We start from the raw sequence: 22,581 nt of genomic DNA, 5'->3' as shown, positions 1-22,581 counted from the left end.
AAGGAGCACATCGAACCCCCCCTTGGTTCAGGCAATGAACCACAGGGAAGCAGTCCGAATGGAGCTTGATCATCGATCCGCGAGTGACCCAAACCCTTCGGAGCGACATCCACACTGCCGCAAATTTCTGCACCGTGCTGTGGGCTCAACAGAAGGACGTTGCAGATGGACCCCACCGCCCCTGGCCAGCCATAGAGCACTGATCACAAAGCTCCAGTCAAGAGACGACATGTCTGTGAACACATCGAGCGAGGGTTCGGGTAGGCGCCAAGGCACTGAACCCCAAAGAAGAAGCCAGCGGCACAACGACTGATGTAAAGCCCCCGGAGGCCGAACCCACCAATCGTGAGAGAGGCGGTAGGGATGTCCCCAAAGGAACAAGAACAGCCTATGAAGCCAAAATTGACCCGGCAAGTAGACCATCACAGCAAAGTTCAGGCTTCCGCACAAACCCTTGAGCATCTGCCGGGTGTCCCGGGAGCCCCTCAGAAGCAAGCGAAGGCGAGACTGCAGCCAAAGCAGAGAAACCAGAGGGAGAGACAAGGAGGCAGTCCTAGATTCCCACACAAGACCCAGCCAAGACCGAACCTGAGAGGGAACCAGATGGGACTTCCGCCAGTTCACCAGGAACCCAAACTATGCGAGCTGGGAAAGAACCAAACCCCTGGAAAGCAGACACACAGACTGGCTGGGAGCCCACACCAACCAGACATCGAGGTAGGCCAGGACTGGAGCCCTTAAAAGATGCAGAAGGGCCACCACGACCCTGATAAGATGTGTAAACACACGAGGTGCAAGGTTCAAGCAGAATATAAGGCAACAAAAGCGGTAAACCTGACGCCCCATAACAAAATCGAACCAGTCCCTGAACCCCGGATGAATTGGGACGTGCCAATAAGCGTCCTGGAGGTCCAGGGATACCGTCCAAGTGCATGGCTCCAAAAGAAGCTGACCTGAAACAGTAGTCATCCGAAAGGAGGGTCAATAGACCCAGGGATTCAGACAGGACAAGTCCAGAATGAACCTCAGGTCCGCACAGTCCCGTTTCGGGATTGGAAAAAGACGGGAAACCCATCTGAGGGACGTTGTCTTTTTAATCACGTCCAAATGCACCCACTCTAAGATGACCCGACAAAGCGCAGAAGAGGAGGCCTGCCCCTGCCAGCCCCGAACCCCCCAAAAGGGGGGGATTTGAGGCTTCACTTAATGCCACCGCAGGCCAACGGAAACGATCCGAAAAGCCCACAAATTGCAAGACCAGGCGTGAGTAAACAGCGCAAGCCTCCCCCCCCCCCATTGCCCCATTAATGGAGCAAACCGCGAAAAGGTCGATGCCCCTGCCGAGAACCCGATCAACGAGCAGAGCAAACACTGTGCTGACCAGATGACGGCGGAACCAAAGGTGGCGCTGGCTCCGAATTTGGCACTACCTGCCTAACCCAAAGGAAGAAACTCCGAGCCCTTGCACGACCCCTTCAGGAGGAATCTCCACGAGCTCCCCGGAGAACCAACAAATCAGACATCAGACAACATCTAGCAGAACGAGCTCCACATCCTCTGAAGCTGACTGCAGATACTGCCCAATCACAGACTCTGCAAACAGCAAAGAACAAAAAGGCGATGAAACCTACGAGCCAGGGCCCAGGCAGATTCCATGGAGGTAGCAAGTACCACCTACCGACACTCAAGATGGGAAGCATAAAACAGAAACACTGTATCCCGCAGGATCGGTGCGAACAGCTTCAGCAGGGCAGACGACGCACCCGCCGCCGAGACCAAGGCACCGGACCCAGGAACAGCCTCAAGTGCCTCCACATCCTCTGTAAGCCAAACTGAGGACAGCTCACTAGGGAAAAGGACCGCAAGACCGAAGCCAACTGGCCACTTGCAAATAAGTCCTCAGCAACCAACGCAGCCGATAGGGAGGAAACCTGCACATGAAGCTGCACCTCTTTGGAGCCGGAAGCGGGAGGTCGGAGAGGGGGTTAGTCTAGAACGAACCACAGCAGGGGAAGAACGAGGGGGCATGGAGTGAACCAAGATCGAAGCGACCAACATCCCTAACTCCGGGTCCCTATAACCAAAATGGAGCAGCCTCAGGGCTTCCGGGTCAGCAACCAACGTAGCATGCAACGCCTGAGCTGCCTGCACCCGAAGAGAGTCATCAGTGGACTGGGTGTATTAAGTCACAAACAAGCAACAAAGCTCACAGGACTCTGGGTCGAAAGTGTCACCAAACCAGCAGGCAGCATGATGGAGGCAGGACCGGTTATTGTCACCCAGAGACAAGAGGACAGAGCTACCTTCAAACTCGCACAAGACGAGAGAGGACTCGGAGGTCTCAGCCATTGGATCAAGGTGCCCCTGCAGGGTTTCCCAGGGCCCTTAGACGGGAAACACACTAAGGGAAGCCCAGGTAGAGTACTGCAAACCCGCGCCCAAGTATCTACCAACCAAACGTACTAAAAGCTGAACCCTCGGAACGTTTCCACTCACGGGGCCAGGCAGGGAAACAAAACAAAAGAAAAACCCCGCAAGAGGACAACGTACCCAGGCAGAACAGAGTCGGCCACTATAATGGTGAAAACTAGCTGTGCAGTACCCTGCGCCCCACCAGTGCAAACTACTCCTTACCCCAAGGCAAACAAGGGCGTATGAAACACCCCAGTACACTCAGAGCGGTTGATCACCGAGCAGCAAAAGACCAAGCAGAGGTAGAACCCAAGGTGATTTGTGGAAGGTGATCCCAAGCCCCAAGAACAGTACTTATAGGGCACTTAGGGAAGGTGACCTTAAATGCATGCAGCCTGAGTACTTGTGAAATTACTCTTGGCTCACGCACCACCAGAAGAAACAGTCCCATGCCACAAGGCACAGAGCTGAAAGCCAAGAATTCAAATTCAAAATTCAAATTTAATTTTTTTTATTCAGGAAAAGTATACATTTTATATATATTTTATACGTGATTTACAAGCATAATGTTGGATTTATGGATCCAAGCAGGAAAGCAGGAGCCAGAGTAACACGACCTCAGCCTTTCACATCACCCTAAGAACTGGGGTGTGGATAGCCGGTGTGAGGGGTCTTCGGCATCACCTTTCCCCTCCGTTTGCTCGTTTTCGTTTGGGGAGTTCTGTCCACTAGTTTGGCTTTCAGTACCAATTTCTTAACCAGAATAGGGGTTTGTTTTGGGGCGTTTACCTTTCTGAGTGCCTGACCCGGGCGATGGCAGACATAGAATGCTTCCAAACAACATTGGGGTTTCTATAGGCCATTGCTCCTCGTGCCTCTCTGAGGGAGCCAGGTTCTAGCTCGTGGTCCCCAGTAGGCTTAGAACTCCATTCACACTGACTGATGCCAAAGTCAAATATATCCATATCAGCCTGGATAGCCGTGGTGGTATGGTAGCTGTCTTCAGTACACCGGTATATCTTTATGCTTTATATTCATTGCCCACAGTTCATTTTTGTATTAATGTCATATTATCTTGTTCACCTTCGCATTACATGATAGCCAAGTATTTTCAGGTGTCATTTTTGTTCATTAATATTTCAGTAAATTGTTTTAATTATTTATTTGGTGATTTTCATTTGTTTCCATCTGCGACTTACACACTTCAAGGCCAATAGCAACTTTTTTTTTATTATTTATGTGAGGGAGAGCCACACCATCTTGGTTCAGCATAGCTGCGATACCACAACCCATCACAGTTAATTTCAAAGATGACAAGGGAAGGAAATTCTCAGAAGAAATCGCCAAGCCACCCCGACTATATAGCATTTGGAAGGAATCAGGATAAAAATTCGGGATGGAACGAGCGAAATGGTGCCCAACCACTAGGACGGTCAGGGATTGAACACCGACCTGCATGAAGCGAGACCGTCGCTGTACCATCCAGCCCAAGTGGTTGGGTTCATAGATGACACAAAGGAACAAATCCACAAGGGCCGTGACGAGGATTCGAACCTGCGTCCGGGAGCATCCCAGACACTGCCTTAATCGACTTAAGGCAGTGTCTGGGATGCCCCCGGACGCAGGTTCGAATCCTCGTCACGGCCCTTGTGGATTTGTTCATTTGATGCATCACGTTAGTGTGATCTCTGTGCGTGATGACACAAAGCCAATTACTTACAGTTCATGGAGGGACTGGACGCCCTGGAAGGAGCCGCGCGTGATGTGTCGCAGATGATTGTTGGAGAGCACAAGGCGCCGTAGCCGGGAAAGCTGACGGAGGACACCAGCAACACCCACTTCACGGATCTCGTTATCAGAGAGCAGCCTGAATGTGCGGGCAAATGGAAAAAAAATAAACACTTCAGGCTTCAATTATATATTGCATATAACAGAGACGTATATCCCTGGAAACACAAACCGAAACTGTCTCTATTTTTTCCGCTTGTTACAACTTGTAATAAAGTTGTTACATCTTGGCTTAACGTGTTTATGACGTATTAGAACGTTGTTACATCTTGGCTTAACGTGTTTATGACGTATTAGAACGTTGTTACATCTTGGCTTAACGTGTTTATGACGTATTAGAACGTTGTTACAACTTGCTATATTGGTTGTTATAACTGGTTAGGAGGTGTTAAAACTTGTTCGAACGTTGTACCAACGTCGTAGTTTCGGTGTGTGTTTGGCGGGTATATAGTGTATTCAAGGAGGATAAATTGCATTAGTGGAAAGTGAAGTCAGTGAAGAACAGCACTGATAGTGAGAGTGGTGTGTACCTACCCTAAATCCTACTACGAAAGCTTTCTAGAGTATTTATGTTCATTCCATTGTACGGTGTTCAACACCATCAATCATAATATCAATAGGGTCTAAAAAATGCACAGAGAAATCACAGTAACGTGATATATCACGTTACTGTGATATATATACACAATATATGTATATTGTGATAAAAATGGTTTTCCAATGTTAGGGACAGAAGCCATGTTAACTTTATTCTTGTCTCCGTAGAACTATGACCGACCCTCCCCGGGATGCGCCCCCCACAACAGTGGCCCCCACAACAGTGGCCCCCCACAACAGTGGCCCCCCACAACAGTGGCCCCCCACAACAGTGGCCCCCCACAACAGTGGCTCCCCACAACAGTGGCCTATCTTCTATTTGCAGACGAGGAGTCACAATAACGTGGCTGAAAAATGTTGACCAACCCACACACTAGAAAGTGAAGAGACGACGACGTTTCGGTCCGTCCTGGACCATTCTCAAGTCGATTGTGGATAATGGTCAACAATCGACTTGATAATGGTCCAGAACGGACCGAAACGTCGTCGTCTCTTCACTTTCTAGTGTGTCGTGTGGTCAATATCTTCCATTTGCCTGTTATGTAACCAGAGGCAACATGTGAGGAGAAAATGTGATCAAGCCTCTCATCCCCCACGGGACTCGAACCCAGAACCAAGCGGGTGTGAGCCAAAAGTGTATTACTGACACTTCTTGCACTGCCTCGTAGAATCCTATTACAAAAAACAGGAGTCCGTGCATTTAAACTTTGATTATTATGCAAGCAATTATCACAAGAGGGCGTCAAGCCGGGACAACTATATACACAAGGTCGGTTCCGATATTTGCTCCATAAAGGCTATAAAATTAAAGTTTGAACCATATTAAACACTCAATATACTTACCAGCATTTAATATGAGACTAAAGCAAAAACAAATCACAAGCCTGCTGACTTAAGAGGCACAAGAATACGATAAAAGTGAAGCAAGAGAAGGAGGAGAGCGCTCACAGGTCGGTGGTGTACGGTGGCAGGGTGTCCGGGAGGTGGATGAGGCCCCCGGCGGTGCAGTCGACGGTGGTGCCCCTGCAGGTGCAGCCCCTGGGGCACTCCTCCGCCGTCACGCACTCCCCGGCGTACAGCGATACCGTCCCATCCGTGCCTGTGTGCAGTGTGCATTTATTTATTTATTCACATACAGGAAGATACACTTGGGGGGTGACCAAACCACACACACACATACAGGAAGATACACTTGGGGGGTGACCAAACCATACACACACATACAGGAAGATACACTTGGGGGGTGACCAAACCACACACACACATACAGGAAGATACACTTGGGGGGTGACCAAACCACACACACACATACAGGAAGATACACTTGGGGGGTGACCAAACCACACACACACATACAGGAAGATACACTTGGGGGGTGACCAAACCACACACACACATACAGGAAGATACACTTGGGGGGTGACCAAACCACACACACACATACAGGAAGATACACTTGGGGGGTGACCAAACCACACACACACATACAGGAAGATACACTTGGGGGGTGACCAAACCACACACACACATACAGGAAGATACACTTGGGGGGTGACCAAACCACACACACACATACAGGAAGATACACTTGGGGGATGACCAAACCACACACACACATACAGGAAGATACACTTGGGGGGTGACCAAACCACACACACACATACAGGAAAATACACTTGGGGGGTGACCAAACCACACACACACATACAGGAAGATACACTTGGGGGGTGACCAAACCACACACACACATACAGGAAGATACACTTGGGGGGTGACCAAACCACACACACACATACAGGAAGATACACTTGGGGGGTGACCAAACCACACACACACATACAGGAAGATACACTTGGGGGGTGACCAAACCACACACAGACATACAGGAAGATACACTTGGGGGGTGACCAAACCACACACACACATACAGGAAGATACACTTGGGGGGTGACCAAACCACACACACACATACAGGAAGATACACTTGGGGGGTGACCAAACCACACACACACATACAGGAAGATACACTTGGGGGGTGACCAAACCACACACACACATACAGGAAGATACACTTGGGGGGTGACCAAACCACACACACACATACAGGAAGATACACTTGGGGGGTGACCAAACCACACACACACATACAGGAAGATACACTTGGGGGGTGACCAAACCACACACAGACATACAGGAAGATACACTTGGGGGGTGACCAAACCACACACACACATACAGGAAGATCCACTTGGGGGGTGACCAAACCACACACACACATACAGGAAGATACACTTGGGGGGTGACCAAACCACACACACACATACAGGAATATACACTTGGGGGGTGACCAAACCACACACACACATACAGGAAGATACACTTGGGGGGGTGACCAAACCACACACACACATACAGGAAGATACACTTGGGGGGTGACCAAACCACACACACACATACAGGAAGATACACTTGGGGGGTGACCAAACCACACACACACATACAGGAAGATGCACTTGGGGGGTGACCAAACCACACACACACATACAGGAAGATACACTTAGGGGGTGACCAAACCACACACACACATACAGGAAGATACACTTGGGGGGTGACCAAACCACACACACACATACAGGAAGATACACTTGGGGGGTGACCAAACCACACACACACATACAGGAAGATACACTTGGGGGGTGACCAAACCACACACACACATACAGGAAGATACACTTGGGGGGTGACCAAACCACACACACATACAGGAAGATACACTTGGGGGGTGACCAAGCCACACACACACATACAGGAAGATACACTTGGGGGGTGACCAAACCACACACACACATACAGGAAGATACACTTGGGGGGTGACCAAACCACACACACACATACAGGAAGATACACTTGGGGGGTGACCAAACCACACACACACATACACACCAGAAGATGGAAGAAACGACGATGTTTCTGGTCCGTCCTGGACCAGAAACGGTGATAACGGTCCAGGCCGGACCATTATCATCGTCGTCGTCTCTTCATCTTCTGGAGTTGTGGTTTGGTCATCATATCATCATATCATATTGTGACTCATCGTCTGCAGATGCAATGGGTTGTTAAGGGGGATAAATATGTTGGTGGGAAAGACTAGCCAGAAGGCCTATTGGTCCATGCGAGACAGTTGCAATTTATCTCCAACCAAAATAACTCTAAATATATGTCTAACCTACGCTTGAAACAATCCAGCAATCCCAAACCAATATTTACCCAGGAATTTTCTCAGGGGAAAACAGTGGTTTCGGGAGGACACCAGAACCTACACCCCCAAGATTAATGGGTTAGCAATTACACTCCTATTTAAAATAATTAGTTTTGCTAGGGACAGGCAGCCTATGTATATGTATGTATGTATATGAGTTAGGCTTATACTGAGTTCCCCCGCCCTCTCCTCCCCCCAAGGTGGGAACTACTGACCCCCCTCCCCAGGATGCAACCCCACAATAGTTGCCTAACTCCCGGACACCTATTTACTACTACTAGGTGAACAGAGCCATTAGGTGTAAGGAAACTTGTCCAACCATTTCCGACTCTGCCGGGATTCGATCCCGGGATTCCCAATAGTGAGTCACGAATAAGTCCATCTATACTAAATATCATAACGGGATACTTTTTATATATTTTTTTGTCCTGGAATTCAAAATGTTTAAATTATTTTCTATAACTGCTTATATACGTCCCTTCTAAGTATCGATTCCTATCTTATTATTGGTTACCAATTGGCCCAATAAACATTTTTTCTATACATTTTAATTTGTTGGGGGTCCAGGACCTGAAAATGGTTTTATAATTTTCCACATACACCTGCCTCTACATATACATACATTTACATCATATTATTATATTATATATACACCATCCCTAAGTATTAACTAAATTGTATCAAAGGAGACAATGAAAGGATCTCCTTTGATACATCTTGGCTCTATCAGGAGACAGCGCCAAGCCCTTACGACTATATAGCCCTTGGAAGGGGTCAGGATAAGGATTTGGGATTGGACGGAGGGGGAAAGGGACCACTTGAACGGTCGGGGATTGAACGCCGACCTGCATGAAGCGAGACCGTCGCTCTACCGTCCAGCCCAAGTGGTTGGGCAGGCAGGAAGGAAGGCAGGAAAGGTAATATGGCGTACACTTGAGACGCTCGTCACTGAGAGCGTTGAGCTTCCTCCGCTGGAGCCAGCGCGGGTTCTCGCAGCGGGCGCCCGACGTCTCGATGGGGTGCACCTCCAGGTAGTCTGACAGCCACTGGATGTTACAGTCGCACACGAACGGGTTCCGGCCCAGGTGCCTGTGAGAGGGAACACACATCTATCAATACAAAATTACGTTGACCAGATCACACACTAGAAGGTGAAGGGACGACGACGTTTCGGTCCGTCCTGGACCATTCTCAAGTCGATTGTGAGAATGGTCCACAATCGACTTGAGAATGGTCCAGGACGGACCGAAACGTCGTCGTCCCTTCACCTTCTAGTGTGTGGTCTGGTCAACATACTTCAGCCACGTTATTGTGACTCATCGCCTACAAAATTACCAAACGTTCCATAACAAATTTCGCTGCTAATAACAACCCCCAGCCCAGGGCATGGTGAATTCATCCCCAGTTAAACCAAAGAACGTCAGGCCAACACCAAGATGATGATAATACAATGACCTTTATCAAAGTTTCATGGTGTTGTGTAGTCCCCCGCGCGGCTAAAGGTCACTCTGAAAACAGGTCGGTGGAAGGATATGTAAAATGGTGAATTGAATATCGGATCGATTCTTAAGACGGGAGCCACGCTGATGGACTCTAGAATAATTGATGAAGGGGAAGGGCGAGCCCCAGATAACGTAACGCAGCCAGGGAATGTTCAGCTGCCGGGGACGACGGGACGCTACATGTGAAAGACGACGACGACACGATATTCCAGTGACTTTCGGGACGTTCAGCATTAAAAGCATCGAGAAGCCTAACACCATTGCCCCGGAGAAATGAGCAGCGAGACCTTCAGGACGTCAAATATGGGCCCTCCGGAGCACGCCAGGAGGACACCAGGATCCTCTGGAGGACATCAGGAGCCTATGGAGGACACCAGGATCCTCTGGAGGACATCAGGAGCCTATGGAGGACACCAGGATCCTCTGGAGGACACCAGGAGCCTCTGGAGGACACCAGGATCCTCTGGAGGACACCAGGATCCTCTGGAGGACACCAGGATCCTCTGGAGGACACCAGGATCCTATGGAGGACACCAGGATCCTCTGGAGGACACCAGGATCCTCTGGAGGACACCAGGATCCTATGGAGGACACCAGGATCCTCTGGAGGACACCAGGATCCTCTGGAGCACACCAGGATCCTCTGGAGGACACCAGGATCCTATGGAGGACACCAGGATCCTCTGGAGGACACCAGGATCCTCTGGAGGACACCAGGATCCTCTGGAGCACACCAGGATCCTCTGGAGCACACCAGGATCCTCTGGAGGACACCAGGATCCTCTGGAGGACACCAGGATCCTCTGGAGCACACCAGGATCCTCTGGAGCACACCAGGATCCTCTGGAGGACACCAGGATCCTATGGAGGACACCAGGATCCTATGGAGAACACGACGCACAAGATTCTCAGAGGGGGAACGGATAGTCAGTTCTGATGGGTAGACTATTTGGCTTGTATGATACACGAACAATGGGGACTTTGGTGGAAACACGAGTACCTAAATGAGCCAAAAAGGCATTAGATAGAGTTCATTCAGTGTTATAGTGAACTGATTGTCCAGTGTCACAGTGAACTGATTGTCCAGTGTCACAGTGAACTGATTGTCCAGTGTCAAAGTGAACTGATTGTTCAGTGTTATAGTGAACTGATTGTTCAGTGCCCTAGCGAACTGATTGTTCAAGGTCTTAATGAACTGATTGTTCAGTGCCCTAGTGAACTGATTGTCCAGTGTCATAGTGAACTGATTGTTCAGTGTTCTAGTGAACTGACTGTTCAGCGTCCTAGTGAACTGATTGTTCAGTGTCTTAGTGAACTGATTGTTCAGTGTTCTAGTGAACTGATTGTTCAGTGTCATAGTGAACTGATTCTTCAGTGTCTTAGTGAACTGATTCTTCAGTGTTATAGTGAACTGATTGTTCAGTGCCCTAGCGAACTGATTGTTCAATGTCTTAATGAACTGATTGTTCAGTGCCCTAGTGAACTGATTGTCCAGTGTCATAGTGAACTGATTGTTCAGTGTTCTAGTGAACTGACTGTTCAGCGTCCTAGTGAACTGACTGTTCAGCGTCCTAGTGAACTGATTGTTCAGTGTCTTAGTGAACTGATTGTTCAGTGTTCTAGTGAACTGATTGTTCAGTGTCATAGTGAACTGATTCTTCAGTGTCTTAGTGAACTGATTGTTCAGTGTCATAGTGAACTGATTGTTCAGTGTCATAGTGAACTGATTGTTCAGTGTCCTAGTGAACTGATTGTTCAGTGTCATAGTGAACTGATTGTCCAGTGTCATAGTGAACTGATTGTTCAGTGTCATAGTGAACTGATTGTTCAGTGTCATAGTGAACTGATTGTTCAGTGCCATAGTGAACTGATTGTTCAGTGTCATAGTGAACTGATTGTTCAGTGTCATAGTGAACTGATTGTCCAGTGTCATAGTGAACTGATTGTTCAGTGTCATAGTGAAGTGATTGTTCAGTGTTCTAGTGAACTGATTGTTCAGTGTCTTAGTGAACTGATTGTCCAGTGTCCTAGTGAACTGACTGTTTAGTGCCATAGTTAACTGACTGTTCAGTGTCTTAGTGAACTGATTGTTCAGTGCCATAGTGAACTGATTGTCCAGTGTCATAGTGTCACATCTATAATGTAGATGTGAGAGTGCCCAATATGCTCTCGAACCTTCACACCAGTTGACTGAAAATTAAGAGGCAGAACCAGAGAACCGAAAAATAACTACATCAATAACAATTATGTGATTACTGTATAACACATTACAAACACATTGTGCTCACTTGGCTATTTAACCCTGCTTGCGTGAGTGCGCTCGCTCTTGCTCGTAAGCTTGCTCGTAAACTTGCTCGTAAGCTTGCTCGTAAGCTGGGGGGATACTTCCCGTTCTCGGGAATGAGAAATAGTCACGTATTCCGTCAGGCTGGATGCAAATCGTGTTATTAAATACAAATCAATGCCTGTTTCCTTAGTTTGAAGTACGCTCTATACGGCTAGCGCAAACCCTGAGTTTTATACAGCATACGTCCATCGTATCTGTCATGTGTGAACCTCAGATAAAAATCCACACTAATTTTTAACTCAGGACGGGAAATTCGAGGACGCGGATAGTCTCTGCAATTTCCAGGACAATCAGGAAGGACAGCCACGACCACACGAGAATAATCCAGCCGTGAACAGAGTGGAGGGCAAACGAGACTGAATTTACAACCTGCCACCAGCAAATCCAGTTTTAATGACCGGCGGCGACATTCATCAAGCTGCCTCTCCATAGTAATCCTATTTTAATTTCCAGTACAAACCAGCGCGACTCCTCCAGCAGTCACCTCCCGCCCGCCTCAACCCAACTTTCCCGCCAAAATAGACCACTACAGTTTGCGCGGGTCCAGGCACTTGGGCTGGACGGTATAGCGACGGTCTCGCTTCTTGCAGGCCGGCGTTCAGTCCCCGACCACCCAGGAGGTCGGGCACCATTTCTTTCACCAATGTCCTATCCTAAATCCTTGTCCTCATTACTTCCATGTGTTGTCGTAATGGCTCAGTGCCGTCTTGTGTTTACTTACAGTTTGCGCGGGAGACTGTCTGTTGTCTGGGGGCGGCGAGCACGGAGGCGCTCCTGCCGCTACCAACTCTTCTTTACGCCAAGTGTGTGTGTGTGTGTGTGTGTGTGTGTGTGTGTGTGTGTGTGTGTGTGTGTGTGTAATTACCTAAGTGTAGTTACAGGATGAGAGCTACGCTCGTGGTGTCCCGTCTTCCCAGCCTTCCCAGTCTTCCCAGTGTGTGTGTGTGTGTGTGTGTGTGTGTGTGTGTGTGTGTGTGTGTGTGTGTGTGTGTGTGTGTGTGTGTGTGTGTGTGTGTGTATTTTAGAAATAAAATTTCCTGTCATGAGTTTATAAGCATTTTTTTGCTTGAAGTGGTCATTTTCTTTTAGTACTTTCCTTGTCCTGGGACACGAGATCGATCCCAAGCCCCATAAATATTATCAATATAAATTAATGTACATTACAGTCTTGTCTCATGCGTCGACAAGGGGGCTAATCTTCCTTTTATTGGGTGTTAACAATTTCCCTGCTGGCTTGCGAAGGCCTCCTTCCTCTAGTTACCAACTGACCCATGAGCCGAAGCTCAGCCCCCGCAAGCACAACCAGGTGAGTACCCAGCGGTGGAACGGCACGTAGGATCGCTCTGCACTTGACCTATGACACGCCTCAACCCCAGACCGGGTGGAACATGCATTAGAGCGGTCACGACGACCAGACAAACACGTTCGCGGAGACAATGGGTCATTGTATTTACATAGTAAGTGTGCGAGCACAGTATAAGTATGTTGTGCCTGCCAGTGCGCTGACGCCCGAGTTTCAGCGCTGTGTTGTGTGCGCTAAGTGTGAGCGCTGTGTTGTGTGTGTGCATGATTACTGAGTATCAAATCACGGCGCAGTGAGTGCGCGCGGGCACTGAGGCACGTGGTGGAATGGGTGTAGAGAGGCGCCATCTACACCTACCTTTGCCAACCACCAGCTCCCCCCTCCCCCCCTCATCCTCCGATGGCATGCACTCTGCCCAACTCGGCGAGCACAAAACAACATCAGTGCCAGAACTGAGGCTGAAATTTTCATTCGCTTGGATCATCGGGACTTCGAACCCGTGACCACAAAAGTGGAATCCCGGCGTCCTGTACAACCGTAAAGGTTCAAAGGAACTAAATCTTGCAACGCTAGAGAAGTAAATATCAACCAAGCCGGGAAGAGTATTAAGCATGTAGATGAGAAAAAGCGAGGGGGGGGACATGATCACAACATACAAGATACTAAAGAGAACAGACTTGTAGGACAAGGACATGGAGGTCAATTTCCAACGCCTGGAGGTCAATTTACAACGCTTGGAGATCAATTTCCACCAGAAAGTACCCATATGTAGTGATGGACCTCCAGAAAGTACCAATATGAAGTGATGGACCACCAGAAACTACCAATATGTAGTGATGGACCACCAGAAAGTACCAATATGTAGTGATGGACCACCAGAAAGTACCAATATGTAGTGATGGACCACCAGAAAGTACCAATATGTAGTGATGGACCACCAGAAAGTACCAATATGTAGTGATGGACCACCAGAAAGTACCAATATGTATTGATAGACCACCACAAAGTACCAATATGTAGTGATGGACCACCGGAAAGTACCAATATGTAGTGATGGACCACCACAAAGTACCAATATGTAGTGATGGACCACCGGAAAGTACCAATATGTAGTGATGGACCACCAGAAAGTACCAATATGTAATGATAGACCACCACAAAGTACCAATATGTAATGATAGATCACCGAAAAGTACCAATATGTAGTGATGGACCACCAGAAAGAACCAATATGTAATGATAGATCACCGAAAAGTACCAATATGTAGTGATGGACCACCAGAAAGTACCAATATGTAGTGATGGACCACCAGAAAGTACCAATATGTAGTGATGGACCACCAGAAAGAACCAATATGTAATGATGGACCACCAGAAAGTACCAATATGTAATGATGGACCACCAGAAAGTACCAATATGTAATGATGGACCACCAGAAAGTACCAATATGTAATGATGGACCACCACAAAGTACCAATATGTAGTGATAGACCACCAGAAAGTACCAATATGTAGTGATGGACCACCGGAAAGTACCAATATGTAGTGATGGACCACCACAAAGTACCAATATGTAGTGATGGACCACCGGAAAGTACCAATATGTAGTGATGGACCACCAGAAAGTACCAATATGTAATGATAGACCAGCAGAAAGTACCAATATGTAATGATAGACCACCGAAAAGTACCAATATGTAGTGATGGACCACCAGAAAGTACCGCATGACGGAAATAGGGTCCACTACCACTCACATGATGGGCATAGGGTCCATTATCACTCATAGCATTTATATGGAGTGCATAATAAATGAACTAAACTAATGCAATAAGCATTCAACCGGTCGATTTGCAACTCGACCAAGTTGCCTTCAGTCACCCCTTATGAGGACGGTGTGGGATACCTGGTTGATGGGGTTCTGGGAGTTCTTCTACTCCCCTAGCCCGGCCCTAGACCAGGCTCGACTTGTGAGAGTTTGGTCCACCAGGCTGTTGCTTGGTATTCAAAATACAATCTGTCTTCTTATACAGAACGTCGCATTTCGATCGTATGCGTTACCTAAGGCCAAAAATGATCGTACTAGAAAATGGAAGCGGCTGACGAAAGTGACGTACTGGCCCGTTTTCTGTTTTGGGTCCTCTGGCAGGTTAGGTGAGGGCATTTTACACTGACCGTTTTCTTGACGTTAGGGGGAACCTTAGGAGGACGGACTGGTTCTGAACCATGGAGCTGGGTAGTCCAAGCTATCCACGGGGATTGCCCTACTATCCCCCATGGAAGTGGAGAGCTAGGCGTGGCCAATTATTTTGGAACTATAAGTTGATAAAGCGTTACATATAATTTGTATGTCACGCTGCCACCACTTCCACGTTACAGTGATGAAGATAGTGTAGTGTAGATGGTTACAGTGATGAAACAGGACGTGTTAAGGTGTCCTGTACGCCAGATGCAGAGTGCTTCTGGCAGTATGGGTTCGAGTCACTTCTGGGGTGTGAGTTTTCAGAGTATATATATCCCATCTCGCAGGATGGTTAGTGAAACAGGTCCATATGATCAGTGGCCTGCACTGGCAAATTTTGGGTGCACCATGAGGATATCTTCAAGAACACGGGAGTGAATAAAGTCATTACAAAGCTCCAGGTACCTCATGCCAACGGGTCTGAATGGTCTAATAACTGGACATTCGGTGATGTAGTGTGGGAGATCATGCCCCCAGTTCCTGCTCACAGAGTTTGCACCTGGAGTGCTCAGGATTGTCGTATTAAACAACTAACTAACCTCAGCAGAACTCAGCGTTCACAAGCAGAACTAGCAGCACTACAACTAGCTACCAGTACATAAAAAAAAAACATTGCAGGAGGAATAATATTTTGTGATTCAAAGTCTGCTCTTCCAGCAACCGGAAACTTCTCCTGGAAGATCGACAGCAAGAACCTCATACTACCAATTACAGTATATATACAGATAAATCTTCCAGCATAATAAACTCTACGGACCGGGCCATTCACGTTTCACAACTCTTCATAACTTTTTGGCATAGTGGGTTTACGGACAACAAGAATTTAAACGTAGTTTACCTAATGAAGGTACACTGTCTTAGATCAACAGGACTCTGAGATTTATGACAGCTCCCGAGGCTAGTAATATGAAATACTCACCTGACATCTACCTGTTGATTAGACTACCTGTTGATTAGACTGACTTGATTAGACTACCTGTTGATTAGACTACCTGTTGATTAGACTGACTTGATTAGACTACCTGTTGATTAGACTGCCTGTTGATTAGACTACCTGTTGATTAGACTGCCTGTTGATTAGACTACCTGTTGATTAGACTACCTGTTGATTAGACTGCCTATTGATTAGACTACCTGTTGATTAGACTGCCTGTTGATTAGACTACCTGTTGATTAGACTACCTGTTGATTAGACTGTCTGTTGATTATAGACTACCTGTTGATTAGACTGCCTGTTGATTAGACTGCCTGTTGATTAGACTACCTGTTGATTAGACTACCTGTTGATTAGACTGCCTGTTGATTAGACTACCCGTTGATTAGACTGCTTGTTGATTAGACTGCCTGTTGATTAGACTACCTGTTGATTAGACTGCCTCTTGATCAGACTGCCTGTTGATTAGACTGCCTGTTGATTAGACTACCTGTTGATTAGACTGCCTGTTGATCAGACTGCCTGTTGATTAGACTGCCTGTTGATTAGACTACCTGTTGATTAGACTGCCTGTTGATTAGACTGCCTGTTGATTAGACTACCTGTTGATTAGACTACCTGTTGATTAGACTACCTGTTGATTAGACTACCTGTTGATTAGACTACCTGTTGATCAGACTACCTGTTGATTAGACTACCTGCTGATTAGACTACCTGTTGATTAGACTGCCTGTTGATTAGACTGCCTGTTGATTAGACTACCTGTTGATTAGACTATCTGCTGATCAGACTACCTGTTGATTAGACTGCCTGTTGATTAGACTACCTGTTGATTAGACTACCTGTTGATTAGACTACCTGTTGATTAGACTACCTGTTGATTAGACTGCCTGTTGATTAGACTGACTGTTGATTAGACTGCCTGTTGATTAGACTACCTGTTGATGAGACTGCTTGTTGATTAGACTGCCTGTTGATTAGACTACCTGTTGATCAGACTACCTGTTGATTAGACTACCTGCTGATTAGATTACCTGTTGATTAGACTGACTTGATTAGACTACCTGTTGATGCTCTCCATTGTACTCCTCTTATAACATCCAAGAGTGCAATCAGTCTCCCCTGATGACGGCCAATCAGGCTGTTAGCCTTCGCAGCTCGCATAGCCCCATACCACCACAGCTGGGCTGATCCAGAAACACCTGCATATACATGCCGAGTTCCCCTCTTTTAAAACCGTCTACACACGACATAAACTGGACGGTAGAGCGACGGTCTCGCTTCTTGCAGGTCGGCGTTCAATCCCCGACTCCCCAAATGGTTGGACACCATTCCTATCCTCCGTCCAATCCCAAATCCTTATATCCTTTTCAAGTATCATATATAGTCGTGATGGCATATAGTGCTTTCTGGTGATAGCTATACCATACCTTACCTCACGCACGCACGCACGCACGCACCCCCCCCCCCAACACAGCGCATAAATTACCCAATCCTGCCGTGCGCATACAATAGCAGCGCTACAGCTGTATAAACAAAGAAGTCGTCATCAGGAAGAGCGTTAAATAAGGGAAGTAGAGAGAGAGAGAGAGAGAGAGGAAGATTAACTGATAAAGATTAGGCCACCCGAAGAAGTGGCACGGGCATGAATAGCCCGGTAAAGAGAGAGAGAGAGAGAGAGAGAGAGAGAGAGAGAGAGAGAGAGAGAGAGAGAGAGAGAGAGAGAGAGAGAGAGAGAGAGAGAGAGAGAGAGAGAGGACGTGGCATTATACTCACTCACAAGGTGAGTATATCGGGTTATACTCACTCACGGGTTATACTCACAAGGTCTGGATGCTGCTGAGGGTGTCGAAGGTGCCGTTCTGGATGGTCTTGATGTTGTTATCGTACAGGGACCTGTAATGGCGCCACCAGAAGGTTAGTGTTCCCGCCACCGCTAGACGGGCGTGGCTGCCACCCACCCGTGGCTGCCACCCACCCGTGGCTGCCACCCGCCACCCGTGGCTGCCACCCACCCGTGGCTGCCACCCACCACCCGTGGCTGCCACCCACCCGTGGCTGCCACCCACCACCCGTGGCTGCCACCCACCTGTGGCTGCCACCCACCCGTGGCTGCCACCCACCACACAACCTAACTGCAACGTTTGACAATCGTATACGTCGTAGCAACGTCCTGTCAACCGTTGCGGTCGCGTTGTGAAGGTGCTGGGGTCAGCAGCAGCCGTCAGTACAGGTACATATCAACTCACACTAGACATATATATATATATATATATATATATATATATATATATATATATATATATATATATATATATATATATATATATATATATATATATACATATATATATGCATCAACCTTCGTGGGATAGGGGGTGGAATGTGGGGTAGGGACAGCAGGTGTGGGGGTAGGGATATCCCAGGAACAGATGTGTGGGATATGGGCTTGAATCTTAATCCAGTGATGCAGCTTAGTAAAGAGACCTGAGTGAAGGATAAGATGCAAGAGATGGAGAAATAGAGGGATAAAAGGAGGAAGCCAAGGAGGGCTCTTAGAGGAGGCAGTCTCCTCAGTCTTCAGAGAAATCCTCAGGAGAAGGAGGAAGCCAAGGAGCTACCAAGTAACGAGGCCAAGAAGAGAGACCATCCCCCGCTCTCTCTCTACTGGACATTCCGCCATAAGCAGGTCAGCCACAACTCTATCACAGGGGAGCGCAGGGAAGCTGCGAACAGGGGACACCACTTATCAGGGGTAGAACCTGCCATACGGCCAGAGGTGGGGTCAGGGGAGACCCCCCTGGCGATGAGGGGGGGGGCGTCAGGGGACAGGAACCGGATACGGGGGCAGCGAGAATAAGGAACGTCAGAATATCCTAATGGCCTTGGAACAAGACGGACGATCATTGGAAAATTTGTCTGGAAAAAAGTCTTGAAAAATAAGGTCAGAGAGAAAGAGAGAGAGAGAGAGAGAGAGAGAGAGAGAGAGAGAGAGAGAGAGAGAGAGAGAGAGAGAGAGAGAGAGAGAGAGAGAGAGAGGAGAGAGAGAGAGAGAGAGAGAGAGAGAGAGAGAGAGAGAGAGAGAGAGAGAGAGAGAGAGAGACAGAGAGACAGAGAGACAGAGAGAGAGAGAGAGAGAGAGAGAGAGAGAGAGAGAGAGAGAGAGAGAGAGAGAGAGAGAGAGAGAGAGAGAGAGAGAGAGAGAGAGAATGAGTGAGTGAGTTTAAGATATCCCACGATAATCTCTCATTATAAAAGTGCATAAATAAAAATGAAAAAAATATATGTGTGGTTTAATAATGTAAAATGGGTTAATTGACACTCTTTAAGAATGCAATTTGTTTAATATTATACAATGGAGGGAGTTAAGAATCAGCAGGTACAGCCACACCGGCTAGAAGAAGAACAGGAACTGGTACATCAGGAACTGGTACATCAGGAACTGGTACATCAGGAACTGGTACATCAGGAACTGGTACATCAGGAACTGGTGTAAGAGAACACACATAAGTAGTACAGTATAGTAGTACAGTACAGTAGTACAGTACAGCAGTACAGTACAGTAGTACAGTACAGCAGTACAGTACAGTAGTACAGTACAGCAGTACAGTACAGTAGTACAGTACAGCAGTACAGTACAGAAGTACAGTACACACAAACTGGTAAATCAGACTCATTCCTCTCAATGTTTACTGAAGATGCCAAATTGACGAGGGGGGACTAAGACTGTGGCTGAGAGCAAGAGGCTACAAGATAACCTGAACAAACTAAATGAATGATCCAACAAATGGCCTCGTGAGTTTAACTCAACTAAGTGCAAAGGAATTAAACTAAGTGCAGGACGCAGGAGGCTGGTCCCAAGAGAGCCAACTAAGCGATCAAATCCTACAGGAATCAACTAGAAAGTGTTGATGAGGTACCAACATCTGGTCTTGATACCACATCAAACGTGATGCCCCACATCAAAAAGGTATGCCACTAGACACGTCCCAGAACTGAGAGGCATGAGACACAGAAATCCTTTTCTGTGTGTAATGAAGTAAGGGCGAAGAGGGAGAACGGCCTATTGACATAGCTCGAGTGCACGGGGGGAGTTGTGTAAAACCCTGGTTTGTGTCTCGGAGAGGCTGCAGGATCCAGTAAGTTCAGTAGAACTTCGGTTTCAACTCCTTTTGACCATGTCGTAGCTCAGTCGATTTAAGGCAGCGTCTGGGATGCTCTCGGACGCAGGTTCGAATCCTCGTCACGGCCCTTGTGGATTTGTTCATGAGAGGCCTGAGCTACGCGGAAAGACTACCTCGAATTAAACCTGACGTGGCTGGAAGACAGAAGAGCTAGGAGAGAGACATGATTACGGGATACAAAATTCGCAGAGTAATTGACAAGGGAGGTAACAACAGCCATTTTAAGACGAGTGGTGCTCGTACAGTGGGGGGGGGGGAGCGTGTCCCCAGCACGGGGGGGGGGGGGGGGAGGGAGGGGGTGAACCACATTTTGGGGGGGGCTGGGAGGGGGAAGAGAACTAGGGGAGAGGTAAGACAAAATATACGTTGTACACCTGAGGCCAGATTCACGAAGCTGTTACGCAAGCACTTACGAACGTGTACATCTTTCCTCAATCTTTGACGGCTTTGGTTACATTTATTAAACAGTTTACAAGCATGAAAACTTGCCAATCAACTGTTGTTATTGTTATAAACAGCCTCCTGGTGCTTCCGAGCTCATTAACTGTTTAATAGTTGTAAACAAAGCCGCCAAAGATTGAGATGGACAGGTTCGTAAGTGCTTGCGTAACTGCTTCGTGAATCTGGCCCCCCTCTGGTACCTGATGAAAGGTGAGGTCTGAGTGGCACTTACAGCAGGTTGAGGCTCCGCAGGTCGGTGAAGGCGTCCCTCCTCAAGCAGGAGATCCTGTTGGCGTTCAGCAGCCTGTAACGACACATACAGTAACAGTCTGGTGGATCACACGCCGCGCTCCTTCACTCACTCACTCACTCACTCACTCACTCACTCACTCACTCACTCACTCACTCACTCACTCACTCACTTACTTACCGGAGCCCAACCATACTTTGTCAACCTTGATACCTGGTTGATGGGGTTCTGGGAGTTCTTCTACTCCCCAAGCCCGGCCCGAGGCCAGGCTTGAGTTGTGAGAGTTTGGTCCACTAGGCTGTTGCTTGGAGCGGCCCGCAGGCCCACATACCCACCACAGCCCGGTTGGTCCGGCACTCCTTGGAGGAATAAATCTAGTTACCTCTTGAAGATGTCCACGGTTGTTCCGGCAATATTTCTTATGCTCGCTGGGAGGACGTTGAACAACCGCGGACCTCTGATGTTTATACAGTGTTCTCTGATTGTTCACTTGTTCTAATTGCCTGTGGTGGCCTAGATACAGCATATACTATAATATATCTTGCGGTTACCTTGCGATGATTTCGGGGCTTAGCGTCCGCGCGGCCCGGTCACCGACCAGGCCTCCCATCGGTAGGCTTTGGCGCCGACATTCGTATAAAATGCCTTGAAAATTGTGATATATATATATATATATATATATATATATATATATATATATATATATATATATATATATATATATATATATATATATATATACATATGCGAACAAGCTTGAATGGTCCCCAGGCATATATGCAACTGAAAACTCAAACCACCCCAGAAGTGACTCGAACCCATACTGCCAGGAGAACTCTGCAACTGGTGTACAGGTGTACACCTTGTACACCTGTACAAGGTGTACAGGTGTACACCTTGTACAGAATAACACTGTCGGTGCGAGGAAGAGCTGGTTCCTGAGCTTCTCTTTCTTCCTAACAACCCAATCTGAACTTTCAACTTGATCATACAGCCTATTGCGGCATGGGGGCAGAGGGAGAGGGGGGAGGGAAATATGCCCGAGAAGTCAGTAGGCTGGATTAGGGTAGGCTTGGCGAACCTTTTTTTTTAAAGCGAGTGCCCCAAAAATGGCCATAATCCTTTAAATAATTATATCTCTCGTGCCCGTGGGGAAATTTGAGGAGCAGATTATACTATATTCAATTTGTATTTTACCATTTTTTTTATGGAGAAAGATAACAAAATGCTTGAAAGTATTCTTAAATAATGTTGATAAGGCAAAGCAGTACATCTTCTGAAGTGTCTTAACCGGTACAGCTTTAGGAGTTATGGGTTATTAAT

General features: G+C 47.5%; 1 protein-coding gene across 1 annotated transcript in view; it reads right to left on the bottom strand.

The window, feature by feature from the left end:
* Nucleotides 1-21,356, bottom strand: part of LOC138354471 (protein slit-like) — a 71,605-nt gene extending 50,249 nt beyond the window's left edge. The window contains exons 1-5 of the mRNA XM_069308675.1: nt 21,241-21,356; nt 18,208-18,279; nt 8,988-9,145; nt 5,746-5,896; nt 4,133-4,279 (exon numbers count right to left, since the gene is read on the bottom strand). Coding sequence (XP_069164776.1) covers nt 4,133-4,279; nt 5,746-5,896; nt 8,988-9,145; nt 18,208-18,279; nt 21,241-21,326 — 614 coding nt within the window. The 5' untranslated portion in view covers nt 21,327-21,356. The remainder of the gene's footprint in view (nt 1-4,132; nt 4,280-5,745; nt 5,897-8,987; nt 9,146-18,207; nt 18,280-21,240) is intronic.
* Nucleotides 21,357-22,581: the final 1,225 nt, after the last annotated feature.

The sequence above is a fragment of the Procambarus clarkii genome, chromosome 63, assembly GCF_040958095.1.
Source record: "Procambarus clarkii isolate CNS0578487 chromosome 63, FALCON_Pclarkii_2.0, whole genome shotgun sequence".
Classification (NCBI taxonomy): domain Eukaryota; kingdom Metazoa; phylum Arthropoda; class Malacostraca; order Decapoda; family Cambaridae; genus Procambarus; species Procambarus clarkii.
The sequence above is the reverse complement of the archived record's forward strand: the minus strand, read 5'-3'. Positions and strand labels throughout refer to the sequence as shown.